Here is a 26,996-nt window from a genome sequence, read left to right on the forward strand (position 1 = left end):
CCCCAGTTCAACTGCCAACACCCCAGAGCCTTCTGTGGCCCTTTCCTTCCACCTACTACTGTATTTCTACAGCATGCTGTATACAGCACTTCTGCATTGTTTCATCACCAAGTTCTCGTCTGTGAATGGGTCCGTAACTAGTGAAAGAACAGGGCCAGATGGTCTTCTTTGCAGCCGAGCAGCCAGCACAGGGCCTAGCTCATTCCTGGCATTCAGAAAATTTTCAATGAATGACTGAGTTTGCAATTCAAAAGGGCCCACAAAGATGACATCTTTTAAGGAGTCTGTCCAGCTAACAAAGACACCCTTTTCTCATAGAACTGACCCTAGACACCAACTGGACTGGAGATGGACATCTGATCTGAGCTGGGCCAAATGGACTCCTTCTCAGAAAAGAGGAACTGACTCTAAGAAAAGCAAATTTGTTTCTGAAACTACAACATGTAGTGCACGCACGCTTAGTTGCTCAGTCATGTCTGACTTTTTGCGACCCCATGGATCCCTCCAGGCTCCTCTGTCCATGGAGGTGGTCCAGGCAAGAATACTGGAGCGGGTTGCCATGCCCTTCTGCAGGGGATCTTCCTGACCCAGAGATCAACCCTAACAAATGTTATGCCCTCCTTCCCACCAGTCCCCAAATCTGTGTGTTCTGCCAAGTGTCAGGGAAGTCAAGCCACGCATCTCCCATTCCAATAGGCTAGCTGATCCAATTCACAGTAGGCAGGTGAATCCCAGGGTCATGACCTCCACACTGAGATGTGCTCAGTATCTGGTGGGTAAGAAACCCATGCTCACCAAGTTCCCTGCTGGATGTGCCATGGAGCTGCCAACCTGGGGCAGAGATGGCCACCATCATGTCCAGCCCTAAGCTTCTATGAAGGATACAGACCTTCCCTGCATACACTGGGCCCTAACCAGGGGCAGAGGGCACTAGTGTTCACTGGTTGAGGGAGAGGAAGGCAGGATCTTGGAGTACCAGGGAGCTGAGAAGTGGGTGCTCAAGAACCCATCCCAGAGAGTTGAGTAGACTTCAAGAGTTAGTACTTGCACACATGAGCCAGGGCCCAAGCCCCTGGCACATGCACTGAAGTCCTACTGGACTTCACTTATAAAGCACACATTCAAAGATAAAAGTAAGAACTTCAAGACGGTTAGCTACCGAGCATTAGACCTCAGTTCAGTTCAGTTCAGTCACTCAGTCGTCTCTGACCCTTTGTGACACCATGGACTGCAGCACGCCAGGATTCCCTGTCCATCACCAACTCCTGGAGCTCACTCAGACTCATGTCTATCAAGTCAGTGATGCCATCCAACCATCTCATCCTCTGTCATAGACCCCAACTGCTGGGCAGTTCTGAGCATGGAGCTCTGTGTGACTGCACTCATCATACGCCCATGAAGTTGACCCTCTACACAAGAAAAAGAGTTCTGTGTGGGCGTGCATGCTAAGTCGCTTCAGTCGTGTCCCCCTCTCTGCGACCTTATGGACCATAGCCCACAAAGCTCCTCTGTCCATGGGATTCTCCAGTCAGGAATATTGGAGTAGGTTGCCAGGCCCTCCTTGAAAAAGAGGTCTAAACCTTATTAAGTAAAATAAGAACAAGAAGCTGAAACAAAAAAAGAAAAACACACTTCAAATGCGTATTAAAGAAATTTAGGACACTCAGACGCATACATCAAGATTACCATTCACATCTCAGCTGAAAGATGAGCTAACGAGCAGATGTCTCTATTTCTTTCAGCCCAGACTGTAGAATTGACCAGGAGCTCTAGAATGTATAGATAAAATGGAATTAGATTTATAAGCATTAAGTCAGGCTTTATTCCAAAGTATAATGCCTTTAGCTAGTCAGAGAGTATTTGATAAAGATAGACTAATCCCAGGGCAAAACAGAGGAGGAGATATTACCAGTTTGCTTTGCCCTAATAGGTTATGCTTTTACGGCTTAGAAGTTCAACAGGAGCTTCACTTTCCAGAGGCTTATACAAAAAACTTCCTGTTGGCATTGGCTCCAAACAAGGCCTTTCGTATTTCTGGCATCTTTTGCTGGGATAAGAGATCCAGGCGACTTTCCAGAGTATTAGAAACCATTATTCTCTGATCACTACTGTAGACCTCCACACCTCCAGTTGTGTCTGTAGCCAGTTGCACCTCTTTGTCAACTTGAACTTCCACACATCTGTGGGAGACTGCGGTGTACTGGGGGATGGCTCTTTGCACTGCAGCCTCCACCAGGAAGTGGTCCTGTGGCCTGCAGCGTACAATCACCACAGGCTCCAGCAGTCGGAGCAGACCCTGGAGCACTAGTTTATCCAGCAGCCCCTGGTAAAATTCTGGGTCTGTCACAATCCGGCTGAGTCTCAGCTTTGCATCATTCAGCAACTCTGAGATGAGGTCGTTTCGGGCTCTCAGGACTTTCAACCTTGCCTGATTCCTCAAGGTAGACATCTGGATTTTCTTCTGCTGCTCTATCTGCTTCTCTTTCTTCTCATAATACTCCATAATCTTCAGTCGCTGGGTTTGCACAAGGCGTCCTTTCTCAATGTTGAACTCTTCCTCAGCCTTGGCATCTATTTCTTCTGCCTTCTCATTGGCTTCCTGCTCAATGAAAGCCATCATGTGCTTAATCTGCTTTTGCACATCGACATCACTCAGGGCCATGGCTGCTCCTGGAAAGGGAGGTAGAGGAAGAACTGGTGGACCTCTGGTTCCTCTGACTTAGGGCAGAATTTCAGCTGTGTTTCTGGAGCTCCACTTTCTGAGCTGTGGAGTGTATGAAGGGAGGAAGGATAGAGTTAGGGTCCAAAGGGAAGGATCACAGAGACCATTTATTCACGACTCATGTCACAGATGAGGAAACTGAAGCCCAGAGAGGGAAAGCAACTTGTCCAAGGTCATACCCTAGTAGAATCAGACTCAAACTTGGGTTCCCAGAGTTCCATTTTTACTACACTCATCACCTTTTTGTCATCAAATAATATGAGACAATCAAGACAAAAGATTTCCAGCCAGCAATGGCTCAATCATAGATAACAAGTGGAGAGAATGGAAAGGTCAAATTAATACAAAAATGGAAAGTGTAGGCACATTTCAGGTTGGAGAGGGCTGAGGGAGTCATAAGAAACTTGTGGTTAAACAGGATTCAATCCAGGAAGGTTGCCTAGAAAAAGAAAGGTCTTTAGTGCCTCAAATGATACGAAGAGACACAATACTCATGGACAGATAGTGGCACCCTGGAGAGAACTGGAGGTGGGAGAGGTTGACGCTAATCCTTTAACTGGAAGTGGTTTCCAAACCTAGATGTACGTATAAATCACCTGTGGACCTTTCAGGAATACAGCTTTCCAGGCCCCACTCCAGAATACTGAATTAGAATCTCTGCCAGTAGGGTCTGCGTGGGAATCCATATCTTTAAGTCTCTCTGGGCCCTCCTACACTGTTGGTGGGACTGTAAATTGGTGCAGTCACTATGGAGAACAGTATGAAGGTTCTTCCAAAAACTAGAGTTGCCAGATGATCCAGCAATCCCACTCCTGGGCACACATCCAGACAAAACTATAATGTGAAAAGATACCTGCACCTCTAAGTTCATTTCAGCATTATTCACAAAAGCCAAGACATGGAAACAATCTAAATGTCCAAGAACAGATGCATGGAAAAAAGATGTGGTATATATATATTCACACACACATATATACAATGGAATCTTAGTCATAAAAAAGAATGAAATAATGCCATCTGCAGCTATATGGATAGATTTAGAGATTATCATGCTAAGCAAAGTAAGTCAGAAAGAGAAAGACATATATATATAACTTATCTGTGGAATCTAAAATATGACACAAACGAACTTATCTACAAAAAAGAAACAAACTCACAGACATAGAGAACAGACTTGTGGCTGCTAAGGTGGATGGGATGCAGGCGAGGGCTGGACTGGGAGTGTGGGACTAGCAGATGCAAACTATTATATATAGCATGGTTAAACAGCAAGGTCCTATGGTATAGCATAGGTAACTATATTCAATATTCTGTAATAAACCATAATGGAAAAGAAACAAAAAAAGACTCTCTGGGATGCTTAATGAGCCCAGGCAAATGATATAGGAAATTTTAAAAATGACATATGAAAAAATAAGACTAGCAATAAAGAGGCAGAAAATATTAAAAAGAACCTAACAGAAAATTTGAAGCTAAAGAATATAATAGCTGAATTGAAAAATTCACTAGAGGTGTTCAACAACAGACTTGATTATGGAGAAGAAATAATCAGCAAACTCAAAGATAGGCCATTTGAAAGTATCCATTATTGGAGAAGCAAAATTTTTTTTAAGTGCAGAAAGTCTAGGGACATATGGAACACCATCAAATGGATTAATATATGCACTATGGAAGTCCCAGAAGGTGAGGAGAAAGAAAGAAAGGAGCAGAAAGCTTATTTGAAGAAATAATGACTCCAAACTCCTCAAATCTGAGGAAGGCAATGGACATCCAGATTCACAAGCAAAACTGAAAAACCAACCAAATCATGTCTCTAAAACAAATCGGTGAAACATGGGGACAGCAGGAGAGGGACAAAAAATGCTGGAAGACAGAAAACAATGAACAAACCGGCAATAGCACATCTTTCTTTTACAAGTAATTATTTAAAATGTAAATGGATTAAACTCCATAATCAAAAGCTATAGAGTGGCTAAATGAAATTAAAAACAAAACAAGATCCAATCCTACGCTGTCTCCAAGAGACTCACTTTAAGAACACACATAGGCCGTGAAACACATATTCTTTTTACTTTCAAGTGAAAAGACAGAAAAAGACAGTCTGTGCAAATGGTAACCAAAAGAGAGCAGGAATGGCTGTACTTAAGTTATATAAAATATACTTCATGTAAAAAAGTGTCCTAAGAGTAAAAGAAAGACATTTTATAAAAATAAAGGTCAATTCAACAAGAAGATATAATAACTATAAATAGATATGTACCCAACATCAGACTACTATGAAGTAAACATTGACAGGACTGAAGAGTAATAGACAGGAACACAATAACAGTAAGAGTTCAACATCCCATTTTCAATAATAAATAAAATATCCAGAGAGAAGATCAATAAGGAAACAGAGGACTGTAACAATGATACAGATCAAACAGACCTAACAGACATAGCAAAATATTCCATGAACAGCGGCAAAATACACATTTTTCTCAAGTACAATTTTAACATTCTCCAGCATAGATTACATGTTAGGTCACAAACCAAGTCTTAACAAACTGAAAAAGACTGAAAATCATACCAAGCATCTTTTCTGACCACAATGCAATGAAACTAGAAATCAGTAGCAGAAGGAAAAATGGAAATTTCACAAGTATGTGGAAATTAAAATGCTCTTGAACAACCAGTAGCTCAAAGAAGACATCAAAAGGGAAATTAAAAAATATCTTGAGACAAACAAAAATGAAATACAACATACCAAAACTTGGGATGTAGCAAAAGCAGTGTTGAGAAAGAAGTTTATAGTGTTAAAAGCCTACAAGTAAAAAGAAGAAAGGACTGCCCTAGTGGTCCAATGATTAAGAAACTGCCTGTCAATGCAGGAGACACAGATTTATCTCTGGTTCAGGAAGATTCCACATGCCTCATGATGACTTAAGCCGGTGCATGACAACTACTGAAGTCTGCACTCTCTAGAGCCTGTGCTCCACGACCAGAGAAGCCAACACAATGAGAAGCCCGCACACGGCAACCAGAGGAAGCCTGCTCACAGCAACAAAGACCCAGCACAGCCAAAAATACATATTTTTTTAAAAAAAGAAGAAAAATTTCAAATAAGCAGCCTAATTTTATACCTTTAAGGAACTAGGAAAACAAAAACTAAGCCCAAAATTAGCAGAAGGAAATAATAAAAATTAGGGCAAAAATAAATGAAATAGAAAAATGGAGGGGGGGGGAATCAATAAAACTAAGAGCTTTTGAAATGATAAAACTGACAACCTTTAATTAGACTAAGAAAAAAACAGAAGACTCAAATAAAATAAAAAATGAAAGAGGAGACATTACTAACAGTGCCACAGAAATAAAAAGGATTATAAGAGATTACTATGAACAGCCATATGCCAACAAATTGGAAAACCTAAAAGAAATGGATAAATTCCAAGATACATACAACCTACCGAGACTAAATATAAATAGAAAATCTGAACATAGCTATAACAAGTAAGGAGATTGAATCAGTAATCAAAACCTCCCAGTGAAAAAATCCCAGGACCAGGTAACTTCAAAGGAGAACCCTACCAAAAAAAAAAAAAAAAATTAAAAAATCAATGTCAACTCCTTGCAAACTCTTCCGAAAAATGGAAGAGGAGGGAGCACCTCCAAATTCACTTTAAGAGGTCAGCATTTTTTCTTGGGCTCCAAAATCACTGCAGACAGTGACTGCAACCATGAAATTTAAAGATGCTTGCTCCTTGGAAGAAAAGCTATGACAAACCTAGACAGTATATTAAAAAGCACTTTGCCAACAAAGGTCCATATAGTCAAAGCTATGGTTTTTCCAGTAGTCATGTATGGATGTGAGAGCTGGACCATAAAGAAAGCTGAGCACCAAAGAATTGATGCTTTTGAACTGTGGTATTGGAGAAGACTCTTGAGAGTCCCTTGGACCGCAAAGAGATCAAACCAGTCAATCCTAAAGGAAATCAACCATGAATATTCATTGGAAGGACTGATACTGAAGCTGAAGCTCCAATATTTTGGCCACCTGATGAGAAGAACTAACTCACTGAAAAATACCCTGAAGGTGGGAAAGATTGAAGGCAGGAGGAGAAGGGGATGACAGAGGATGAGATGGTTGGGTGGCATCATTGACTCAAGGAACATGAGTTTGAGCAAGCTTGGGGAGATGGTGAAGGACAGAGAAGCCTGGTGTGCTGTGGTCCATGAGGTCACAAATTGTTGGACACGACTGAGCACCTGAACGACAATAATTACCCTGATAACAAAGCCAAAGACACTAAAGAAAACTGCAGCCCAATATCCTTGATGAACACAGATGTAAAAATCCTCAACAAAATATTAGCAAACTAAATTTAAGAGCATGTTAGAAGAATTATACACCATGACCAAGAGGGATTTATCCCTAGAATGCAAGGATGGTTCAACATATAAAAATCAATGATCATACAAATGATCATTCAACATGCAAAAATCAATCAGTGCAATATACCACATTAATAGAATGAAAGATAAAATCACATGATCATTTCAGATGAAGAAAAGGCATTTGAGAAAGTTAGACACCCTTTCATGATAAAAAAACAACCAACAAAGTAGGAATAGAATGAAATTACCTCAATATAATGCAGGTCATATATGAAAAGTGCACAGCTAACATCATCCACCTGGCTTCCCAGGTGGCGCTAGAGGTAAAGAACCTGCCTGTAATGCAGGAGACATAAGGACATGAGTTCAATCCCTGGTTCAGGAAAATCCCCTGGAGAAGGAAATGGCAACCCACTCCAATATTCTTGCCTGGAGAAACCCATGGACAGAGAAGCCTGGAGGGCTATGGTTCATGGAGTCGCAAAGAGTCGGACACGACTGAATCAACTTAGCACACAGCATCATTCATACTCAACAGTGAAAAAATGAAAGCTATTTTTCTAACATCAGGAATGAGGCAAGGATGCCCACTCTTGCCACTTTTATTCAACATAGAATTGGGAGTCCTAGTCACAGCAATTAGACAAGAGAAAGACATCAAAATTGGAAACATACAAGATCAACATACAAAAATCAATTGTTTCTGTAATATTAAAATGAATAATCTAAAAAGAAAATTAAGAAAACAATTCCAATTATAATATCATCAAAAAGAACAAAATACTGTGACTAAATTTAACCAAGGAAGCTAAATACTTGAACACTAAAAACTACAAATTACTGTTGGAAGAATTTAATGACACAAATAAATGGAAAGATAACCTATGTTCATTAGAAGACTTAATACTGTTCATACTACTCAAATCGATCTACAAATTCAATACAATCTCTATCAAATGCCCAATGGCATTTTTTTTAAGAAATAGAAAAAACAACCCTAAAATTAAAAAGAAACCACAAGGAATCCTTCATAGCAAAAACAGTCTTGAAAGAGAACAAAGCTGGAGGCGTCACACTCCTAACTTCAAAACATATTACAAACCTATAGTAATTGAAACAGTATAGTACTGGTAGAGAGACCAATATAACAGGATACAGATCCTAGAAATAAACCCACACAAACACAATAAAATGATCTTCAACAAGGGTGCCATGAATACGCAATGGGGAAAGGAAAATCTCTTTAACAAATGGTACTGCTGCTGCTGAGTCATGTCAGTCGTGTCTGACTCTGTGGGACCCCATAGATGGCAGCCCACCAGGCTCCTCCGTCCCTGGGATTCTCCAGGCAAGAACACTGGAGTGGGTTGCCATTTCCTTCTCCAATGCATGAAAGTGGAAAGTGAAAGGCAAGTCGCTCAGTCGTGTCTGACTCTTAGCGACCCCATGGACTATAGCCTACCAGGCTCCTCCGTCCATGGGAGTTTCCAGGCAAGAGTACTGGAGTGGGTCGCCAGTGCCTTCTCTGAACAAATGGTACCAGGAAAACTAAATATCCTCAGGCAAAAGAATTAAATTGGACCCTTATCTTACACAGAAATCAACTCAAAATGGATTAAAGAATCCCATATAATCCAACAATTTCACCTCTGGAGATTTACCCAAAAGAATTGAAAACAGGATCTCAAAAGAGATATTTGCATTCTCATGTTCACTGAAGATTTACTCACAATAACTAAGAGGTAGAAGCAACTTAAATGTCTATTTATGATTGAATGGATAAAGGAAATGTTGTATATACATTCAATGAAATATAATTTTGCCTTAATATGACAAGGAAATTCTGTCATATGCTATATCATAGATGAACCTTGAGGACATTATTATGCAATGTGAAACAAGTCAGTCACAGGAAAAATACTACATGATTACACTTAAATGAGGCATCTTAAGAATCAAATTCATAGAAGCAGAAAGTATAATGATGGTTTCCAGGGGCTAAATGGTGGGGAATTAGGAAGTTGCTGTTTAATGGGTATAGAGTTTCAATCATGCAAGATGAAAAAGTCCTAGAAATCGGCTATACAACAATGCGTATATAGCTAGTACTGTACACTTAAATTTTTTGTTAAGAGGGTAGACTGTATGTTACCTGTTTTTTTTAATTGGAAAAAAAAAAAATGCTGTCCCCGAAAGATGTACCACTCACCAAAGCTTGTCGGAAAAACATACCCATGTTCGTGACAAAGACCAAGACTTTGGGTTCAACTTTGCAAACTGTCATCGGAAGTTAAAAAGAAAATAATTTAGCCCATCCATTCTCCATTATTTTAGGATGTAATTTTTCTTAAACTGCGCTTTTGTAAGTAAACAGCAAAACATTCTCTGTTCCTAAATAAGACAAGTCCATTAAATTTTTTTTTAAGGCTCTCTGGGTAACCCTGCTGATCACCAGCTTTGAGAGCCACTGTAAATGAAAGACAGAGAGTGGGAGATGCAGGAAGTTGCAGGTTAAGTGTATAGAGGAAAAAATGTACCAGACAAATCCTTACCAGCCCCCCTGCCAAGGGCCAGCCTTTGCTCTGGTGCCGGAGTCTGCTGGCGGAATGTGGAACTTGGAACACCTACTGGAACCTGGCACTGTTGCTTCCTTCTTTCTGCAGACGACCCTCTCAGTCTGACCTGGCAGCTCGAATTGAAAGAGCCAGGCTGTCACTGGGGAAGGCGAGCCAAGCCCGCCAAAAGGAGGCCAAGAGGAATTTCCTTGGCACACAGGCCTGGGCTGGGGGATGTGCTTGCACACCCAGAATCTCAATTAAGTTGGCACACGGTGGGCTTCAACTCTGGGGTGGGCCCACCTTAACCAAACCATCAGAGACAGATGCGTGTGTGAACCCAGGCAGCCAGTTTCTTAATTTACTAATGAAAGATACAGCCGTCAAGCTGGCAGGTCATGGCCCTCTTTCTCTGTATGTGAGTCACATGGGAAGCCAAATGCAAAAGTTGTCTAGTGAGAAACCAGGGCAAACAAAATGTGCCAGATGGTCTCTAAGAATGGCACGCTGGCCACAGGTGCTGGCATGCTCTAGTCCATAAGCGAGGACATCCTCTCCAAGTCCAGACAGGGCTCAAAGGGGGCATCACTGGCTTCCACAGTGTAAGTAATCTTCTGGAGTAAGATTGCTGGAATTGAGATCCTAGTTCAGCACTTAACATTTGTATGACTTTGGGGAATCAGCTCATGCCTTGAAGGCTCAGTTTCCTCATCTGTACAGTGGAAATAATAATAGCATGCACATCATAGGATTATTGTGAGGCTTAAATGAAAGAAGTGAGTGTTTAACATAATGCTAAGCACACAGTTAATCGTCATGCTTGGCAGTTCCCATCATCATCAGCGTCACTACTAGACTGCTACTGCTTTATACCTAGCTCTTCTCCTCTGCTTTAAGCCTCATCATCGTCCCTCTGTATATGTACAGAGACTGCTTTGATTTCCATTCTCAAAAGTAAGTAGAAACACGTCCTAGTCTTGCTTCCTTGTATTCAACTTAGTAACCCTGCAAGAAGCTTGAGAACCTCCCAGTGCTTCACGGCATATTCACCCGTGATCTCAGGTGGCCAGCCATATCCTTGGTGATGGGAGGTGAAGTCCTGGAATTTCAGGGCTCTTGGGCTGTGGGGGTGAGGTGGAGTCATCTCACAGCCTGTAACAGTCCCTGAAATTGCAGTCCTGAGTTCTCATACCTCCTCTGGGACTCCCACTTCTAATCAGTCTCTTGGTGCTGGGACTTGAAAGCAGCTGCACGGTGGGGCAGGGCTAGAAGTCAGGGATTGAGCAAGTGTCTCCGCAGGAACGCAGCTGCCCGTATAATGCATCTGGCTGATGTAACTTCCAGTCTGTCTGGGATGGGGATTATGAACTCACATGAGCCTGTGGCTCAAACAAAACAATGAAAAGGAGCTAAGAAATATGAAACATACGTGTCTGCTCTTGCACAAGGGCACAGGACTCTCCCGTCCCACAAGGCAGACTTGCACTGTAAGTGGCATCTGTCCTGCCCGTACTTGGTAGGGGACAGCACCCAAAGCTCTCAAGATGGTCTTACTCCCATCAACTATTCAATACCAAGGTCTCTTCACTGCCCCCCAGACACAGCAGGCTCAGCCCTACCTAACTCACATAGCTTGTGATCACAGAGTTCCCTCAGCTAAACAGCCTTCCTCTGCTTCTCTCCACTTAACTAAATCACATCTACATCTTCGGCCCAATGTGAGTCCCACTACCTCCTTGACCTCTGGACTCCTCCTCAAAATGACAGCATGGCCTATTTTCCAGATATAATTCACAGTCTTTTGATGCTCCAGTTACCTTGCTTCCTCCAGGAAATTCCTTGAGGACAAAAATCTCCTTCTCTAGCAGGGGTTGGATGCAGACTCGTTAAACATGAATTGATTGGATTAAAGGCTTGAGGCTGGGGTGGGGGGAGTACTTTTTTTTTTATCGTGAATTATAACACACATTCAGAAAAGTATACAGCTTAATGAATTATTATGAGGCAAACATGCAGTAACCAGCACCCAGGTCAAGCACAAGGACATTACCAGCACCCCCAGAAACCCCTCCTTATGACCTTGGGGAAGAAGACATTTCAAAGCTGATGATTTATATTCATAGGCATAAGAGGTGTTCTTAGAGGAAGTGTGGGCTTGGAAATCTCTCTTTGCCAGTCCTCACCTACAGGAGCCTGTGTGCACCTTGGAGAATCCTCGTCACCACGAGAGGGAGGAGGGGAAGCAGGCATGCTTGGGGGGCCAAATGTGTCTGTCAGCCTGGAACCCTGTCCAGACCCTGATGCTACTGTTCCTCATTCCAGCTGGGATTTGTAAGTCTGAGAGGTCACGTGTCCAGGTCTGGGCTCCCTGGTTTAAGGACAAACAGCACCAAACCGGGGCCTCCAGCCACTTAGAGATGACAGAGTGAGCAAGGGAAGGGTGCCCGGGGCAACTTGCAGGGCCCAGGAAGTGGGTGAGGAAATTCAGAAAAATAAGGACTCCTCTGGGGGGTTTAAAATACTTAATATGTGGAAAGGGGGGGTCCCCTTTTCTGTCTTTGGACAAATATTTGCTGAACATCTACTACATGCCAGGCACCATGTAGGCACTAGAGATAGAGAACAAGCAAACACCAGCCCTGCCTCCCAAGCCCACGATGTCATAGGAGGGACCAACAGGTCAACAGGAAGTCACACTACAGGGTGGCCTGTTAGCAATCAGCAGCTCCAAGACAGCTAGGTGAGGACTTCGCTGGTGGTCCACCGCCTAAGACGCCAAGCTCCCAGTGCAGGGGGCCAGGGTTTGATCCCAGATCAGGGAACTAGGTCCCATACACTGCAGTTAAAGATCCCACATGCCACAACTAAGACCTGACATGGCCAAATAAATATATAGTTAAAAAAAAGAAAAAGGCTAAGCAAATGAAGGGATCCAATGCCTAAATCCCTCCCTCCCAAGTTCACCATGGGCTCTTTTATAATAAATTGCTCTGCAACCATTAAGCTATGTAGCGGGTGGTTTGAAACACACCATTAGTGACAACAAATGCTTTCGATGCAGGTCACTTCCCTGGTAGCTCAACTGATAAAGAATCCACTTGCCACGTAAGAGACCCAGGTTCTATCCCTGGGTCGGGAAGATCCCCTGGAGAAGGAAATGGCAACCCATTCCAGTATTCTTGCCTGGAGAACTTCATGGACAGAGGAGCCTGGTGGGCTACAGTCCACAGGGTCTCAAGAGTCAGACACGACTTAGTGACTAAACCATCACCACCACTTGGAAAAGGTAGCAAGTTGGTATATTCATGAAGGAGGGTTTTCCAAATAGATAAGAATCAATCAAGTTGTTAGGGATACCTGACTCGAAGCAATGCCTTGGGGTTTCCAGAAGGACTCTGGCTCAGAAACGTGGAAGGGTACCTGGACCCAACATAGGAAGGAATAAGAGCAAGCAGAGGACACAGGCTGTATGACTGTGACTGCAGACTGCAGTAGAAGGAGTGGTCCTCTGGGCAAAGGGTCAACCTCGGAGGGAGAGGCACGGATGGGGATTGAAGGACAGACACTTGAGAAGCAGGAAGAGAAAGTGAGAGTCTTTTGACAGGGAGAACGCTGTGGGCAGAGGCACTGTGCTGGGAATGTGTAGGAGGTCTGAGCGCAGAGAACAGATTGGATCAGCAGCAGCAGACAGGCCTCCAGTGGCAGTGGGAGTGAGCGATGTCTAGAAAGTCGGAGCTCAGTTGGGGAAGATTTGAAATGTCAGACTGAGGGCTGGGACATGAGGCTAAGGAGACCCATTAAAGGTTTTGAGTAGGGATGTAACTTGGCCAAACCCGGGTTTAGAAAGATTAGCCTGGTGGTGGTGAAAGCTGGAGAGTCTGGCTTGAAGTAAATGCCAGGTCAAGACTGCATGGATGCTTGGACAAGAACATGAGAACAGAGGTGGAAGGAGATGTGGTACCAGAGCTGGCAGGTTTGAAGACTCAGGGTCTGGCCCTGGCAGCACCTGCCGAAGCTCCACCCACAGAGTTGAGCTGCTCAGCTCAGTGTGAAGATACAGGAAAGCAGGTGTGAGGCACACTGCTCCTTTCAGAGCCAGCTGGGGATAGAGAAAGCAACAGCCAGAGAGTTCATTTGGTGAGGAATTAAAAGACCCGTCCCCCCAGAGAGGAAATCAGAAGTGTCCACAAAGCTTTATCTCTGCTTCAGTTGCTGATAACTAAGAGGACACATACAGTTTTAATCTAAGAAATCCATCCCAGTGGCAAAGCAGGCTGTGATTGGGACTGGAGAAAGCTAATGCCCACAAGAGGCAGGCAGGTAATATAAAGTAGAGAATCAGGTAGGGTCAGAGACATTTCTTCCCCAAATAATGTACATTAAGAATTTACAACTTAGTTTCTCCTTTTCACACATCTGCAGGAAGGCTACTTGGAAGGAGTCCAGTTCTCCCAGAGAGCAATATGCTACAAAGTTGCATGGCTAAAGGTTTGCAGTGGTGGCTCCCCCACCTCCAGAACAAAACCCCTTCCTTTCTTTGCTGCCTAAAGGGCTCAGCCTTCTGAGTCTCCTGGAAATGGGGACTTGGGGGCACAAGTTCTCATATTTTAGGGAAGCTGGAAATCCCATTTGAAAAGTAAAATCCTTTTTTTTTCTTTGTCTTATTGTGGTAAAATACACATAACAAATTTTTGTCATTTTAACCACTAAGTAATGTTCTGCTGCTGCTGCTAAGTCACTTCAGTCGTGTCCGACTCTGTGCAACCCCATAGACGGCAGCCCACCAGGCTTCCCCGTCCCTGGGATTCTCCAGGCAAGAACACTAGAGTGGGTTGCCATTTCCTTCTCCAATGCAGGAAAGTGAAAAGTGAAAGTGAAGTTGCTCAGTCGTGTCCGACTCTTAGCGACCCCATGGACTGCAGCCTACCAGGCTCCTCCATCCATGGGATTTTCCAGGCAAGAGTACTGGAGTGGGGTGCCATTGCCTTCTCCGAAGTAATGTTCAGTGGCATTAAATACATTCACATTGTCGTGTGACAGACATCACCAATCATCTCCAGAATGCTGTACCCATCAAACACTAACTCCTCATTCGGTCTTCCCGCATTTCCTGGCAACCACCGCACTGCTTTCGGTTTCTATGCATTTGACCATCCTCAGTTCAGTCGCTTAGGGATGTCTGACTCTTAGCAACCCCGTGGACTGCAGCACGCCAGGCTTCCCAGTCCATCACCAACTCCTGGAGCATGCTCAAACTCACATCCATCGAGTCGGTGATGCCATCCAGCCATCTCATCCTCTGTCATCCCCTTCTCCTCCTGCCTTCAATATTTCCCAGCATCAGGATCTTTTCCAAGGAGTCAGTTCTTCACATCAGATGGCCAAAGTATTGGAGTTTCAGCTTCAGCATCAGTCGTTCCAATGAATATTCAGGACTGATTTCCTTTAAGAATGACTGGTTTGATCTCCTTGCAGTCCAAGGGACTCTCAAGAGTCTTCTCCAACATCACAGTTCAAAAGCATCAGTTCTCTGATGCTCATTTTTCTAGAGCTGACCACTCTTGAAACCTCTTGGGAGTGGAATCATTTGTCCTTTGTGACTGACTTATTTCACGTAGCAAAATGTACTCAAGGTTTATCCATGTTGTAGCACTTGTCAGAATTTCCTTCCTTTATAAGGCTGAATAACATTCCATTGTATGTACCTATCACATTTTGCTCAGTCGTCAGTGGCATTTGGGTTGCTTCTACCTTTTTGCTATTATGAATAACATTCCTCTGAGTGTGGGTGTACAAATATCTGTTCCAGTCGTTGCCTTCAATTATTATAGGTATTTACCTAGAAAGGGAATTGCTAGATCACATGGCAATGCTCTACTTTTTTGAGGAAACTGTGCCATTTTCCACAGTGGCTCCACCATTTTATATTCCCACCAGCAATGCAACAAGGGTTTCAATTTCCCCATGTCTTCACCAATATTTGTGATTTTCTGTGTTTTTGATAAAAGCCTTCCTAATGGGTGTGAGGTGGTACTCATTTTGGTTTTGATTTGCATTTTCCTAATGATTAGTGATGTTGAACATCTTTTCATGTGCTTATTGGGCATTTGTGTATTTTCTTTGGAGAAATGTTTATTCAGGCCCATTTTAAAAACCAGGTTGCTTTTGTCATTTAGTTGTAGTTCTCATCACTTTGTGGTCCTGAGCACTCCAGCTGCCAGCCAGGTAGCCAGCCAGCCAGCAAACAAAGCTCCCAGATAGGGTTTTTCAAAGTGTGGGCTGTAAAACCAAAAGGAATAGAAAATCCAAAATTCATTACATGTAGTGAGCTTAAGTGCTGTTTGTCAAATTTTTGTCATATATATGATGCATACATACATACGTATTCTGGTGCACAATGAAAATGTATTTGTTAACTGTGATTTAACATACAAAACAGAAGAATTGATACTTTTGAACTGTGGTGCTGGAGAAGACTCTTGAGAGTCCCTTGGACTGCAAGGAGATCCAACCAGTCCATCCCAAAAGAGACCAGTCCTGGGTGTTCATTGGAAGGACTGATGCTGAGGCTGAAACTCCAATACTTTGGCCACCTCATGAGAAGAGTTGACTCATTGGAAAAGACCCTGATGCTCGGAGGGATTGGGGGCAGGAGGAAAAGGGGACAACAGAGGATGAGATGGCTGGATGGCATCACCAACTAGATCCACATGAATTTGGGTGAACTCCAGGAGTTGGTGATGGACAGGGAGGCCTGGCATGCCGCAATTCATGGGGTTGCAAAGAGTCGGACATGACTGAGCGACTGAACTGAATATACAAAACATTTGAACAACAGTGACCTCCAGACTTTCCTGATGGTCTAGTGGTTAAAACTCTGTGCTCCCAATGCAGGGGACTTGGGTTTGATTCCTGGTCAGGGAACTAGATCCCACATACTGCAACTAAGCCCCAGTGCAGCCCAGTAAATAGTACTTCTAAAAACAAAGTGACAACGAAAAACTCTGACCTCAAGTTAATTGAATCCAACCTCCTTAGAAGGCAACCAGTGTTACTCAAGCAGACCCTGGAAATTCTCCCTCAATCGATCTATGGAAGTATTCATCCCCAAACACATCTCTTCTAGGTGGGGATGGGGGTGGGTGGAAGTGGTCTGAGATTCTGGCTACATGACATATGAGGAGCATGGTCACTCAGGCATATCCAAATTTTTGTGAGCCCATGTACTGTAGCCTGCCAGGCTCCTCTGTCCATTGAATTTTTCAGGCAAGAATGCTGGAGTGGGTTGCCATTTCTTCCTCCAGGGAATCTTTCTGACTCAGGGGTTGAACCTGCGTCTCCTGTGTCTTCCTGCATTGGCAGGCAGAGTCTTTATCTTTATGAGCCACCTGGGAAGCATGAGCAACTTACATGGCTAATATCTACTGAGCATGCCCCCAGGGGCTGGGCGGTCACAGGACATCATGGGATGGTAGCTGAGGGTAGGAATCAGGCTGCCCCTGAAGTAAGAGGCCTCTCTCTGCCCTGGATGCCCCCATGGGCCATAACTGGTGTCATGAGAAGTGCAATGGATGGAGCATCAGAGGTAAAGGGTTCAATCCTGATGTCACTCACAGGCTGGGTGATCTGGATAAGGGCTCACAATCTGTTCGAACTCCCTCTGGATAAAGACACAAAGCCTCATCTGTTTACAGAGAGGGTGTTACTGAGGAATTCTGTGAAAGCCAAATGCTGTGTTAAATGCTAGGTGAACCACAGGTGTCCTCATTCACAAAACACCACCCCAATCATCCTGCCCTTCCCAGAACCTCAAGCTGCCTTGAGGTAGGAGCAGGCCAGTAGTCATACCCCTCGAAAGCCCCCAGGCAAGTGGAGGGTGGGCTTGAGGTCATCCAGGAGCCCCAGGACACAAGCTTTTCTAAGGGAGCTGGCTGCCCAAGTCTCCAGCTGGTGGGCCACGGTCAGGGATAGCCTAGAAAGAGCAGATGCTCTGCTTGTTCAATGTTTGCTACCTGTTCCCAGTTCAGGGGATGCATTCAGATGCCAAATGATTCTCTGCTGCTGCTGCTGCTAAGTTGCTTCAGTCGTGTCCGACTCCGTGCGACCCCATAGACGGCAGCCCACCAGGCTCCCCGTCCCTGGGATTCTCCAGGCAAGAACACTGGAGTGGGTTGCCATTTCCTTCTCCAATTCATGAAAGTGAAAAGTGAAAGTGAAGTCGCTCAGTCGTGTCCAACTCTAGCGACCTCATGGACTGCAGCCCACCAGGCTCCTCCGTCCATGGGATTTTCCAGGCAAAAGTACTGGAGTGGGTTGCCATTGCCTTCTCCAAATGCTCCTCTAGTATTGACTTAATGTTCGCTGCTATAGGTCCTGACTGGCTTCACCTCTGCTAAGAGACATAGCTCAAGCCCAGAAGCAGGGAAGCTACTGGCTTGCAAGGAAGAGAGTGTATCCACTCAACTGTGTCCCTCACGGTGCACAGGGGCTTCCATATGACATAGTTGGGAAAAGCTCTTTCTGACCCCCTCTGTGCTCATCTTAACACTTTGCCCAGAGATCAAACCAGTCAATCCTACAGGGAATCAATCCTGAATATTCACTGGAAGGACTGATGCTGATGCTGAAGCTGAAGCTCCAAGCCAGCTGATGCAAAGAGCTGACTCACTGGAAAAGAGCCTAATGCTAGGAAAGATTGAGGGCAGGAGGAGAAGGAGGCAACAGAGGATGAGACGGTTGGATGGCATCAGTGACTCAATGAACATGAATTTAACCAAACTCTAGGAGATAGTGAAGGACAGGAAAGCCTGGTGTGCTGCAGTCCATGTGGTTGCAAAGTATCAGACACAACTTAGTAACTGAACAACAACAGAGTCCAGTACATAGCATTTAAGCATTATCTGTTGGACTCATAGATAAACGGATGGATAGTGAGGAAAGAGTCTTCTGTATAGACTGTCACAATCCTAGGGATCTGCAACTCTTTTTCAGATGGAGGAGAGAGGAATGTGAAGAGGTGCTGCAGTGGTTGCCCCAGGGAGACACCTCCTCCTGTTCCACCCACAAACTTGGAACATAGAGCTCAATAAGAATTTAACTCCCTGTGGCGTTTCACTCTGTGCCTGCACATGAGTGGAAACAGTGACAGATTTTATTTTCCTGGGCTCCAAACTCACTGCAGACACATGACTGCAGCCATGAAATTAAAAGACGCTTGCTCCTTGGAAGGAAAGTGATGACAAACCTAGATAGTGTACTAAAAAGCAGAGATATCACTCGGCTGACAAAGGCCCATATAGTCAAAGCTATACTATTTCCAGTAGTCATGTGAGAGTTAGACCATAAAGAAGGCTGATTGCCGAAGAATTGACAGTTTCAAACTGTGGTGCTGGAGAAGACTCTTGAGAGTCCTCTGGACAACAAGGAGATCAAACCAGTCAATCCTAAAGGAAACCAACCCTGAATATTCATTGGAAGGACTGATGCTGAAGCTGAAGCTCCAATACTTTGGCCATCTGACGCAAAGAGCTGACTTGTTGGAAAAAGACCCTGATGCTGGGAAAGACTGAGGACAGGAGGAGAAGGGAGCAACAGAGGACGAAATCGTAGGATGGTATCACCGACTCAACGGACAAGAGTTTGGGCACACTCTGGGAGACAGTGAAGGACAGGGAAGCCTGGCATGCTGCAGTTCATGTGTTTGCAGAGTCGGACACCACTTAACAACTGAACGATGAGCAACTTAGCATAAGCAACGGACTCAAGAGAATACTCCCTCCTCTCTGGTACTCAGTCTTGAAAAGTCTCCTCAACTCAGCAAGACCACTAAGGTCACCTTTGGTTCATTTGTGCACTGCGATTCAGAAAGTACTTCCAGCAGAAAGGGTAATAGAGTTTGCCTCGTTTGTTCCTGTCTTTCAGAAATCACAGTCCTGAACTACATTCAATATCTGAAAACAGGGATTTAGGTATGGTAGAAGTTGGAATCTCTGCTCGCACTGCATGAGGCACATTGAATACAGCGATCCAGTCCTCCAAAGTCGTCTCAGGAGGCTGGAGTTGTGAGGAACAGAAGCTGGAAGTGGTTAACAGAACAGAAAAGGAAATTCTAAGGATTATGCGTGGCTCACAGGATAGTGGCAGGCTAGAGAAGCTGCTCAGGACTGTCTTTACAGGAACCACGCCCAACATATGCCTCAGGACCTGCTCTGATGAGAAAACCACTTCTGGTATTGTTGCTGCCAACAAATTCTAGACAGTCAGTGTATACAGTGGTCAGTTCTGCACCAGGAACTCAATTACACCACAACCAGCACCACCACCCACCCTATATGCCACTTCCTGTATTCAGCACTGAGTTGTGGGCCAAGCACCAAAGCTGCAAGAGTGCGCTCTGTATTTAACTGTAGTCACTCCAGCTCTTGAGTCCGACAAGGAAAGCAAGAGTCTGTAACAGCTTCCACAAGAGTGATCTTTTTCTTCCCACCAAGACTTACAAAGTGGAAGATTCCCCAAATTCAAAATGCGCATATAACATTCAGTGACCACAGGATCCACTATGGAAAAATAATCATCAACAAATCTTGGATGGTTTTCTGGCACTGTTAGAACTGAAGCCTGGAATAAAATCATTAATTTCATTTCTGGAAGATGGATCTATGATCTGGCCTCCTTTGAACCTTACAGGAGGTGGCCACTCCCAGATCATAGAAGTATTCTGTACCAGCAGCCTCTAAGAAGTGTCCTTTTCTATGATTCAGCAATAGTGGCAATGCCATCTGTTATAATGACTGGTCTCCTGACCTAGGATGCAGCAAAAGATGGTTAGAAATGAAGAATGGGAAAACATTATTAAGGGTGCTTGAGCTAAAATTCTCAGAGGCTGGGATTTACTTCTGAGTTTCTAGTATGTAACAAGCTAGAAAAAAGGAGATCTAGATGTGTTCTAGAAACATAAGTAGAAATGAAATCAAGTGAGCCCGATGTATTGGATTTTTTAAATCATCCTGATCATCAGAAACCACTGACCTTTAAGAAATTGCTGCAGTGTTTAAGCCATTAACATCTCAGCTAAAAAATAGTGTAATACATTACATCTGACCCCTAAGAGAAAAGGATGCAGATGGGAGGTTTTAGTGGTAGGAAGAAAAAGAGGAATAGGTATGGCACACAGTGTGATGCTACAAAGGTGGGCCAGGTGGAGTCTGGGAAGCAGGAGAGCCCTGGGGAGTGAAGAGGCTGCAGTCTGAAGACACTGGGCAAGTATGGAGGAAAGAAGCATAATTGAAGAGCAGAGGAGGGCCTTTCTTGGTGGTCCAGTGGCTAAGACTCTGGGCCTCCAACGCAGGGGGCCCAGGTTCAATCCCTGGTCAGGGAACTAGATCCCACATACTACCAACTAAAGATCCTGAGGGCTGCAACAAAGATCAAAGATCCAGTGTGTGGCAACTAAGACCAAGTGCAGCCAAATAAATAAAAGAGCAGCAGGGACCAGGTAGAAGAATGATTACCATTTTACCTCCTTGCCAATAACTCTAAGAAGGAAGTTGGAAGGGGAAAAGGAGTAACTACTATCAGCCAAGAATCAGGGACTCACACCAAGCTTGGATTCATGTAGTGACAAATCAACTGACTGAAATTTAAAACAAATCACAGATTTGACTTGGATCCTTCTCACCTCCCTCTTCCCTTGAAATTTGCTTTTTCTTTATTTCTAGTATAGCTTGGGGAGACCTTGAATCTTTGACTGTTGGCAACAATCCAGGAGTAATAGGTATTGTTGGTTGCCTCCCCAGCATATATTACCCCCCATGCCTACTGTCCACTGCGCAGGAAACATAGAGTTTGAGGGGGAATAAAACTCTGGCCTTGGGGTGGGCCCTGACCGGCCTAATAAGGATAGTTCCAAGCCCCTGTCCCAGCAATGGTTTCCGGGACAGCCAGTAGCCCAGGCCTAAGGCAATGAGCATCTGACATTCTGCTGGCCACCGTGATGAACTCAGCTAATCTGAAGAGAGGAAGTCCAAGAACTTTGTGTATTAAGCGAATCAAGAGAAGCTCTCTCTCCTGCTGGGCAGTGTGGTATACGGGTGGTAAGGCCTGGACCCGGTGTAACCATTTTGTTTTCAAGAGAGAAAGCAACCTAAGTAGGACGCTGACCCAGAGAGAAGAGAAAAACTGAAAGACGTGCAGGAAATAAAATTGATTCAGGGTTTTGATCAAGCCATACTTGAAGCCTGAGCTACTTCTGGTTGTTTCAATCAAAGAAGTCCATACATTCCCTTTGCTGTTGAAACCATTTGGGCTGACTTTCCTATTCCTTGGAACCCAAAGCATCATGACACCAAATGATCTACTGGAATCCAGTTGTTCATTTCTGGAGTAAATGTGAGGGGACACAAACAAAATGACAGAAAGCGAATACATTTTAGAAACTTAGTGACCTTCTGGAGTTCTACTCTCAGCTTGATTTAGGCAGTTGGTCACATGTTTAATCACCAAGAGGAGATTGGTAAATTTCGAAAAGTTAGGAAGAAACCTAAAGAAGTAAAGAGGATAAAACAGAGAAGATTTAAAAGGGAGAGAAGGGATATGTCAATGGAATCATAACATAGACACCTCAGAGTACCCCAGCCCTTCTCTGTGTTACCAAGCCCTGTGAACTTGGTCATCTAAACTTCCTGCTTCTTCTTCACTTTCACAGCCATGCCTGATCCAGACCTTCTTGACCTCTCTCCTCCTCACTTTCTCTGCCTTCACTCTGGTCCCTTCTAAATCCATGTTCTACACCACTCCCAGAGTGGTCATCTCAAAAGATAGCTCTAAACTTGTCATTTCCAACTGAACACTTTTAATGCCTCCTTCCTGTGGAACATGGGAAATAGTATGAGCTCAGACCAATTATTTTGAAAACTAGCTCTGCCACTTAGCAGCTACATGACTTTGAGTAAATGTCTTAATTTCTCTGCACATCATCTATCTTGACTGCAGTGATAATACTATCATAGACAAGATTCCTTTACCAGTGACAGAAAACCAATCTACACCATCTAGGCAAAAAGGAAGGGAGGACTTATTAAGTGACCAACTGAAGCCCACTAGTATACAACAGAGTTTCAGGGATACCCAGAATCAGGAACTCATAAATATCCTGTGTCATCCCTGCCACTTTTAAGGGGGATGGGTGGAGAGCACCTCTCTCCATTTTTGTTTCTCTGTGCATTGTTGCTTCATTTCCTTGAGTTGACTATTTTGTAAATGTCTGAAACATGAAGCAGGAATGACTCACTGCCTTTAGGCTCTTATCTTCCAGTTAGTTAGTACCAGTTTTGAATCCCAAATTCAAACTTCTCAAGAAGGATTCTGGTCATCCCATCTGGTGTCAGGTGCCCAGGGCTAATCAATGGAGGTCAAGGACAGGATGTGTATGAAGAGGGCATCTACCATTTAACCATATGATCAGAACCTCCCTGGTGGTCCAGGGGTTAAGGCTCCATGTTCCCAATGCAGGGAGCCTGGGTTTGATTGCATGCCACAACTAAAAGATCCTGTATGCTGCAACTAAGACCTGGAGCAGCCAAATAAATCAACAGGTAAATGTTTTTAAAAAGAAAAAGAAAATAAACCACACTATCACAGAAAGAACATGTAACACAAGCAAAGGGTGTTGTTTTGGATAGAGAAGCCAGTAGGTATTCTCTATGAATTTTATCTTGCGTGGTTATTTTGGGGGTGTAATAGGATGACCTATGAAATGAGCAGCAAATACCCAGGACAGTGCCTGGGCACAGTACACAGTGACAGCACACAGCAAATCCTCCTTTCCTCCCTTCATCACATCCTTACTGCCAGAGCCACTGTTTACCTAGCTACTGCCTTTGTCTGGATAGCAAGGAGATCAAACCAGTCGATCCTAAAGGAAATCAACCCTGAATATTCATTGGAAGGACTGATGCTGAAGCTGAAGCTCTAATACTTTGGCCACCTGATGCAAAGAAAGAACTCATTGGATAAAGACCCTGAGCTGACTCACTGAAGGCAGGAGGAGAAGGGGATGACAGAGGATGAGATGGTTGGATGGCATCACTAACTCAATGGACATGAGTTTAGGCAAACTCTGGGAGACAGTGAAGGACAGGGAAGCCTGGCGTGCTGCAGTCCACAGGGTCTTAGTGACTTAGTGAATAAACTTACAATAACAAATTAAAAAGATGTCCCTCTGTGGGTGGATGCCACCCCACAGGCACAGGTCTGATAAGCAAAAGTGGCCTCTGTGATAAAAAAGTGCCCCTTCTTCCCGTGTACACAGCCTTAGGCTAGGGTCATGGCTTTGCAGGTATCACGTGGGCCTTTCTGGGTATCCTATTTCTCCCTTTGCCTTTGTGCAGTGCACAGACTGCCCAGCCCAGGTTGGCCCCGCATGCCCTTAACGTGGCATCCAGAGGCCCATGGCCTGGTAGCACCACACAGTTCTCAATTAAACACAAATCAGTTCTTTCACACCACTAATCCTGCATTCTGTCCACCCTACATGGCTCAGCATTCCCAAGAAGTTGCGTGCTGTTCCTTCTTTCTGTCTTTCCCAGGCATTCTTATCTAACTCCTATTAAACCCCAGGCCAATGACACCCTTCTGCACACCCAGAGCTAGGTACAAACAGCCTTCCTGCACTTCCCAAAGACTGTTCTTCATCCCCTACTACAGCACTGAACACATTATATAGTACTTATCTGTTGAGATCTGTTTCGTCCTTCTAGCTAACCTATCAGCGGGCTGACCTGGGCATCTGGGATAATACTCCCCTCTGCCTCCATATACAACTGGTGGAATCAACCCAGAGCTCGAAGTACTCCTGGCAGTCTGTTTTGGCTTTTCTACGGGCCAAAGGGATGAGGTCACCATCATCAATGAAGTCACCATTGCATGATTCATCTGACATCAGTTCCCCATTTGGAATGTCCTGATATTCCCAGAACTTCTCCCAAAGGATCCAGAACCTAGAGACCCTTCCATCTGTCAAGGTTTTGGAGCTAATCATCCAGCTCTCTGGATCCCCAGTAAATATCTGCCTTTCTGAAAAGCAGTAAAAGAACTGAGAGGCTGGAGTCTTGAATGGAGGAAGCCTTCATCCTCCCAGTCCTGGAACAGACCTCATTATCCCTCATAAAAGCCTCCCCCATGTCTCTAGCAACTGGCCCAAAGCCTTTACCAGGATCTTTCAGAGTACATTGTGAAGAGCTCTAGAGTTGTCAAAGGTGAGCCTTGATCACACCCTATGGACAAGCTCACATTTATAGATGAGAAACCTGAGGCCCTGAGGAGTGGCATGGTCAAGGTCACACTGCTAACTATGGTCAGTCAGTTCAGTTGCTCAGTCATGTCTGACTCATTGCAACCCCATGGACTGCAGCATGCCAGGCTTCCCTGTTCATCACCGACTCCTGGAAGCTTACTCAAACTCATATCCATTGAGTCCAATCCTCTCATCCTCTGCTGTCCCCTTCTCCTCCTGCCTTCAATCTTGCCCAGCATCAAGGTCTTTTCCAGTGAGTCAGTTCTTCACATCAGGTGGCCAAAGTATTAGCGTTTCAGCTTCAGCATCAGTCATTCCAATGAATATTCAGAATTGATTTCCTTTAGGATTGACTACTGTCAAAGTTGAAACCAAATGTCTTCTCTCGGCTGAGAGTATGCAGTAGCTCCTTAACCTGTCTCAATAGACTCCTTTCAGAATTCTAGTCCCAGCAAATGCTGCCTGAAGAAGTGGTCCTGCAGGCAAAGGAGTTAAGTCCTCCTTTCTTCCCCTCTAGAAGGAAGTGGCAGAGATTGGCCTTGAACTGAGATCTGACTTCAAGACACTGAACTGCCTTCCTTAACCGGGCATTCAGTACATATAAAGTGTCTTTCAGATTGACTGCATAATCTAAAGCAGCTGACAGTGTAAATACTCACACTCAAACACGATGGAGGGGTCTGGTGAGACATCCAGTGGGACTCCACAAGGAACTTCTGACAAGCCAGGATGTCTTTCAGGACAATGGAAATCAGATTTGGGATTTGAGGGTTGAGGCCTCGGAAGCATGGCATGAGTACATAACCAACTGAGCATTTCCCACGGTGTGTTCCCAGAACCTGAATGCTGAAAAGAGGTGGAGACCTTTGGGATAACCACTTCACCTGTCTGCGTCTCAATTTGTTTACCTATAATCTGAGAGAGATCTCAGGGAGACCGTATGGTTGACCTCTGCGGTGCCTCTCAACACAGCGTTTTCTGATCCTGTGAACTGATGACAGGAAGCGATTTATCTGGCGTCAGCAAGGGGAGGGAGGGTGTGGTGTCAACGTGGAGTGTATCATCCCCGCCTCCCCTGTCCTCCAAGGCCTAAACTTAGAAGCAGCACTTTTGGCCAGTGAACAGATGGGTGTTTCCAGGCTTCGTCCAGGCGGGAGGGCAGGAGTTGTCGCCTGGCTCACTGGCCATGTCTTTGAGCTCTGGGGTGTAACACTCCTCAGGGATCCCAACCTAACACCTTCGAGGGATACTGGGACTGTAAAGGGGCCTCAGAGAATGTCGCCTCTAGGGGGAGCACAGGTACACCCGCAGCATCCAGAGTCGCCCAATCTACCTTTTCTGGCAAGGAGGGCGGGGGGTGGAGAGTGCGTCAGTGGTTCAAGATGCTGTAACTCCCTTAGTCACCAGTTTCATAGCAAATGATGTGGACAGCATGGGTTGGGTTGGTGGAGGGGAAGGAAGGGAAACCAAGCCTCAATTCAGGAGTTCCTACTTTCCAGCTCAGGGACTACCGCCACCCCTCCCCTGTCACTCCCGTGCGCCCGAAAAAAAAAAAATTTTTTTTTTCAAACTCTCGGCCTTTCTTCCTTCCCGATTTCTAGTTCTATTGTGCATTTAGAGGCTAATAGAATGGATCCTGCCTTCCGGGTGGAGTTTAAATATATACGAATAATTTTGCACGACTATTGCGTCATCATAAAAGTCGTCGTGGTCCCCCAAGAGGGCTCCACGTCTTCTCCCAGCTTCGGGGCCTTGGGACGCTTCTGGGCGCTGCGGGCACTTTCGCGAGGAGCCCTCGGCTCCGCCCGAGCGCGGGTTTCTCGGCCCCCCTCCCCCAGTCTCACCTTCCTCCCCGCTACGCTGCTCTTCGGCTCCTCCTCCACGCCCCCTCCCCGCAGCCCCCGCGCGGAGCCAAGCTAGGGTGAGCCGGCAGGGCAGAGCGGCGGCTGCGGGCGGGGCGCGGGGCTCTGGAGCCGGCAGGCGGGCGGGCGGGCGGGGGCGCGAGGCTGGCTGCCCGCAATCGGGGGAGGCGCCTGGGCCCGCCCTCCTCTGG

The 26,996-nt window shown here is 45.0% G+C and overlaps 1 protein-coding gene across 5 annotated transcripts; it reads right to left on the bottom strand.

Annotated features, from left to right (window-relative positions):
- Positions 1-1,798: 1,798 nt before the first annotated feature.
- On the bottom strand, positions 1,799-26,928 carry ATP6V1E2 (ATPase H+ transporting V1 subunit E2). Of its 5 annotated transcripts, XM_019970096.2 has the most exons (3): positions 26,788-26,927; positions 25,603-25,789; positions 1,799-2,764 (listed from the first exon to the last, which is right to left on the bottom strand). In XM_019970096.2, the coding sequence occupies exon 3, from the start codon at positions 2,660-2,662 to the stop codon at positions 1,982-1,984; it is 681 nt and encodes a 226-aa protein (XP_019825655.1). In that variant the 5' UTR covers positions 2,663-2,764; positions 25,603-25,789; positions 26,788-26,927; the 3' UTR covers positions 1,799-1,981. The 5 variants fall into 5 exon arrangements, with proteins under 5 accessions (XP_019825655.1, XP_070654699.1, XP_070654703.1 ...); XM_070798598.1 differs by having other exon boundaries at positions 25,603-26,928; XM_070798602.1 differs by lacking the exon at positions 25,603-25,789.
- Between the last annotated feature and the right edge of the window lie 68 nt (positions 26,929-26,996).

The sequence above is a fragment of the Bos indicus genome, chromosome 11 (genome assembly GCF_029378745.1).
Source record: "Bos indicus isolate NIAB-ARS_2022 breed Sahiwal x Tharparkar chromosome 11, NIAB-ARS_B.indTharparkar_mat_pri_1.0, whole genome shotgun sequence".
Taxonomy (NCBI): domain Eukaryota; kingdom Metazoa; phylum Chordata; class Mammalia; order Artiodactyla; family Bovidae; genus Bos; species Bos indicus.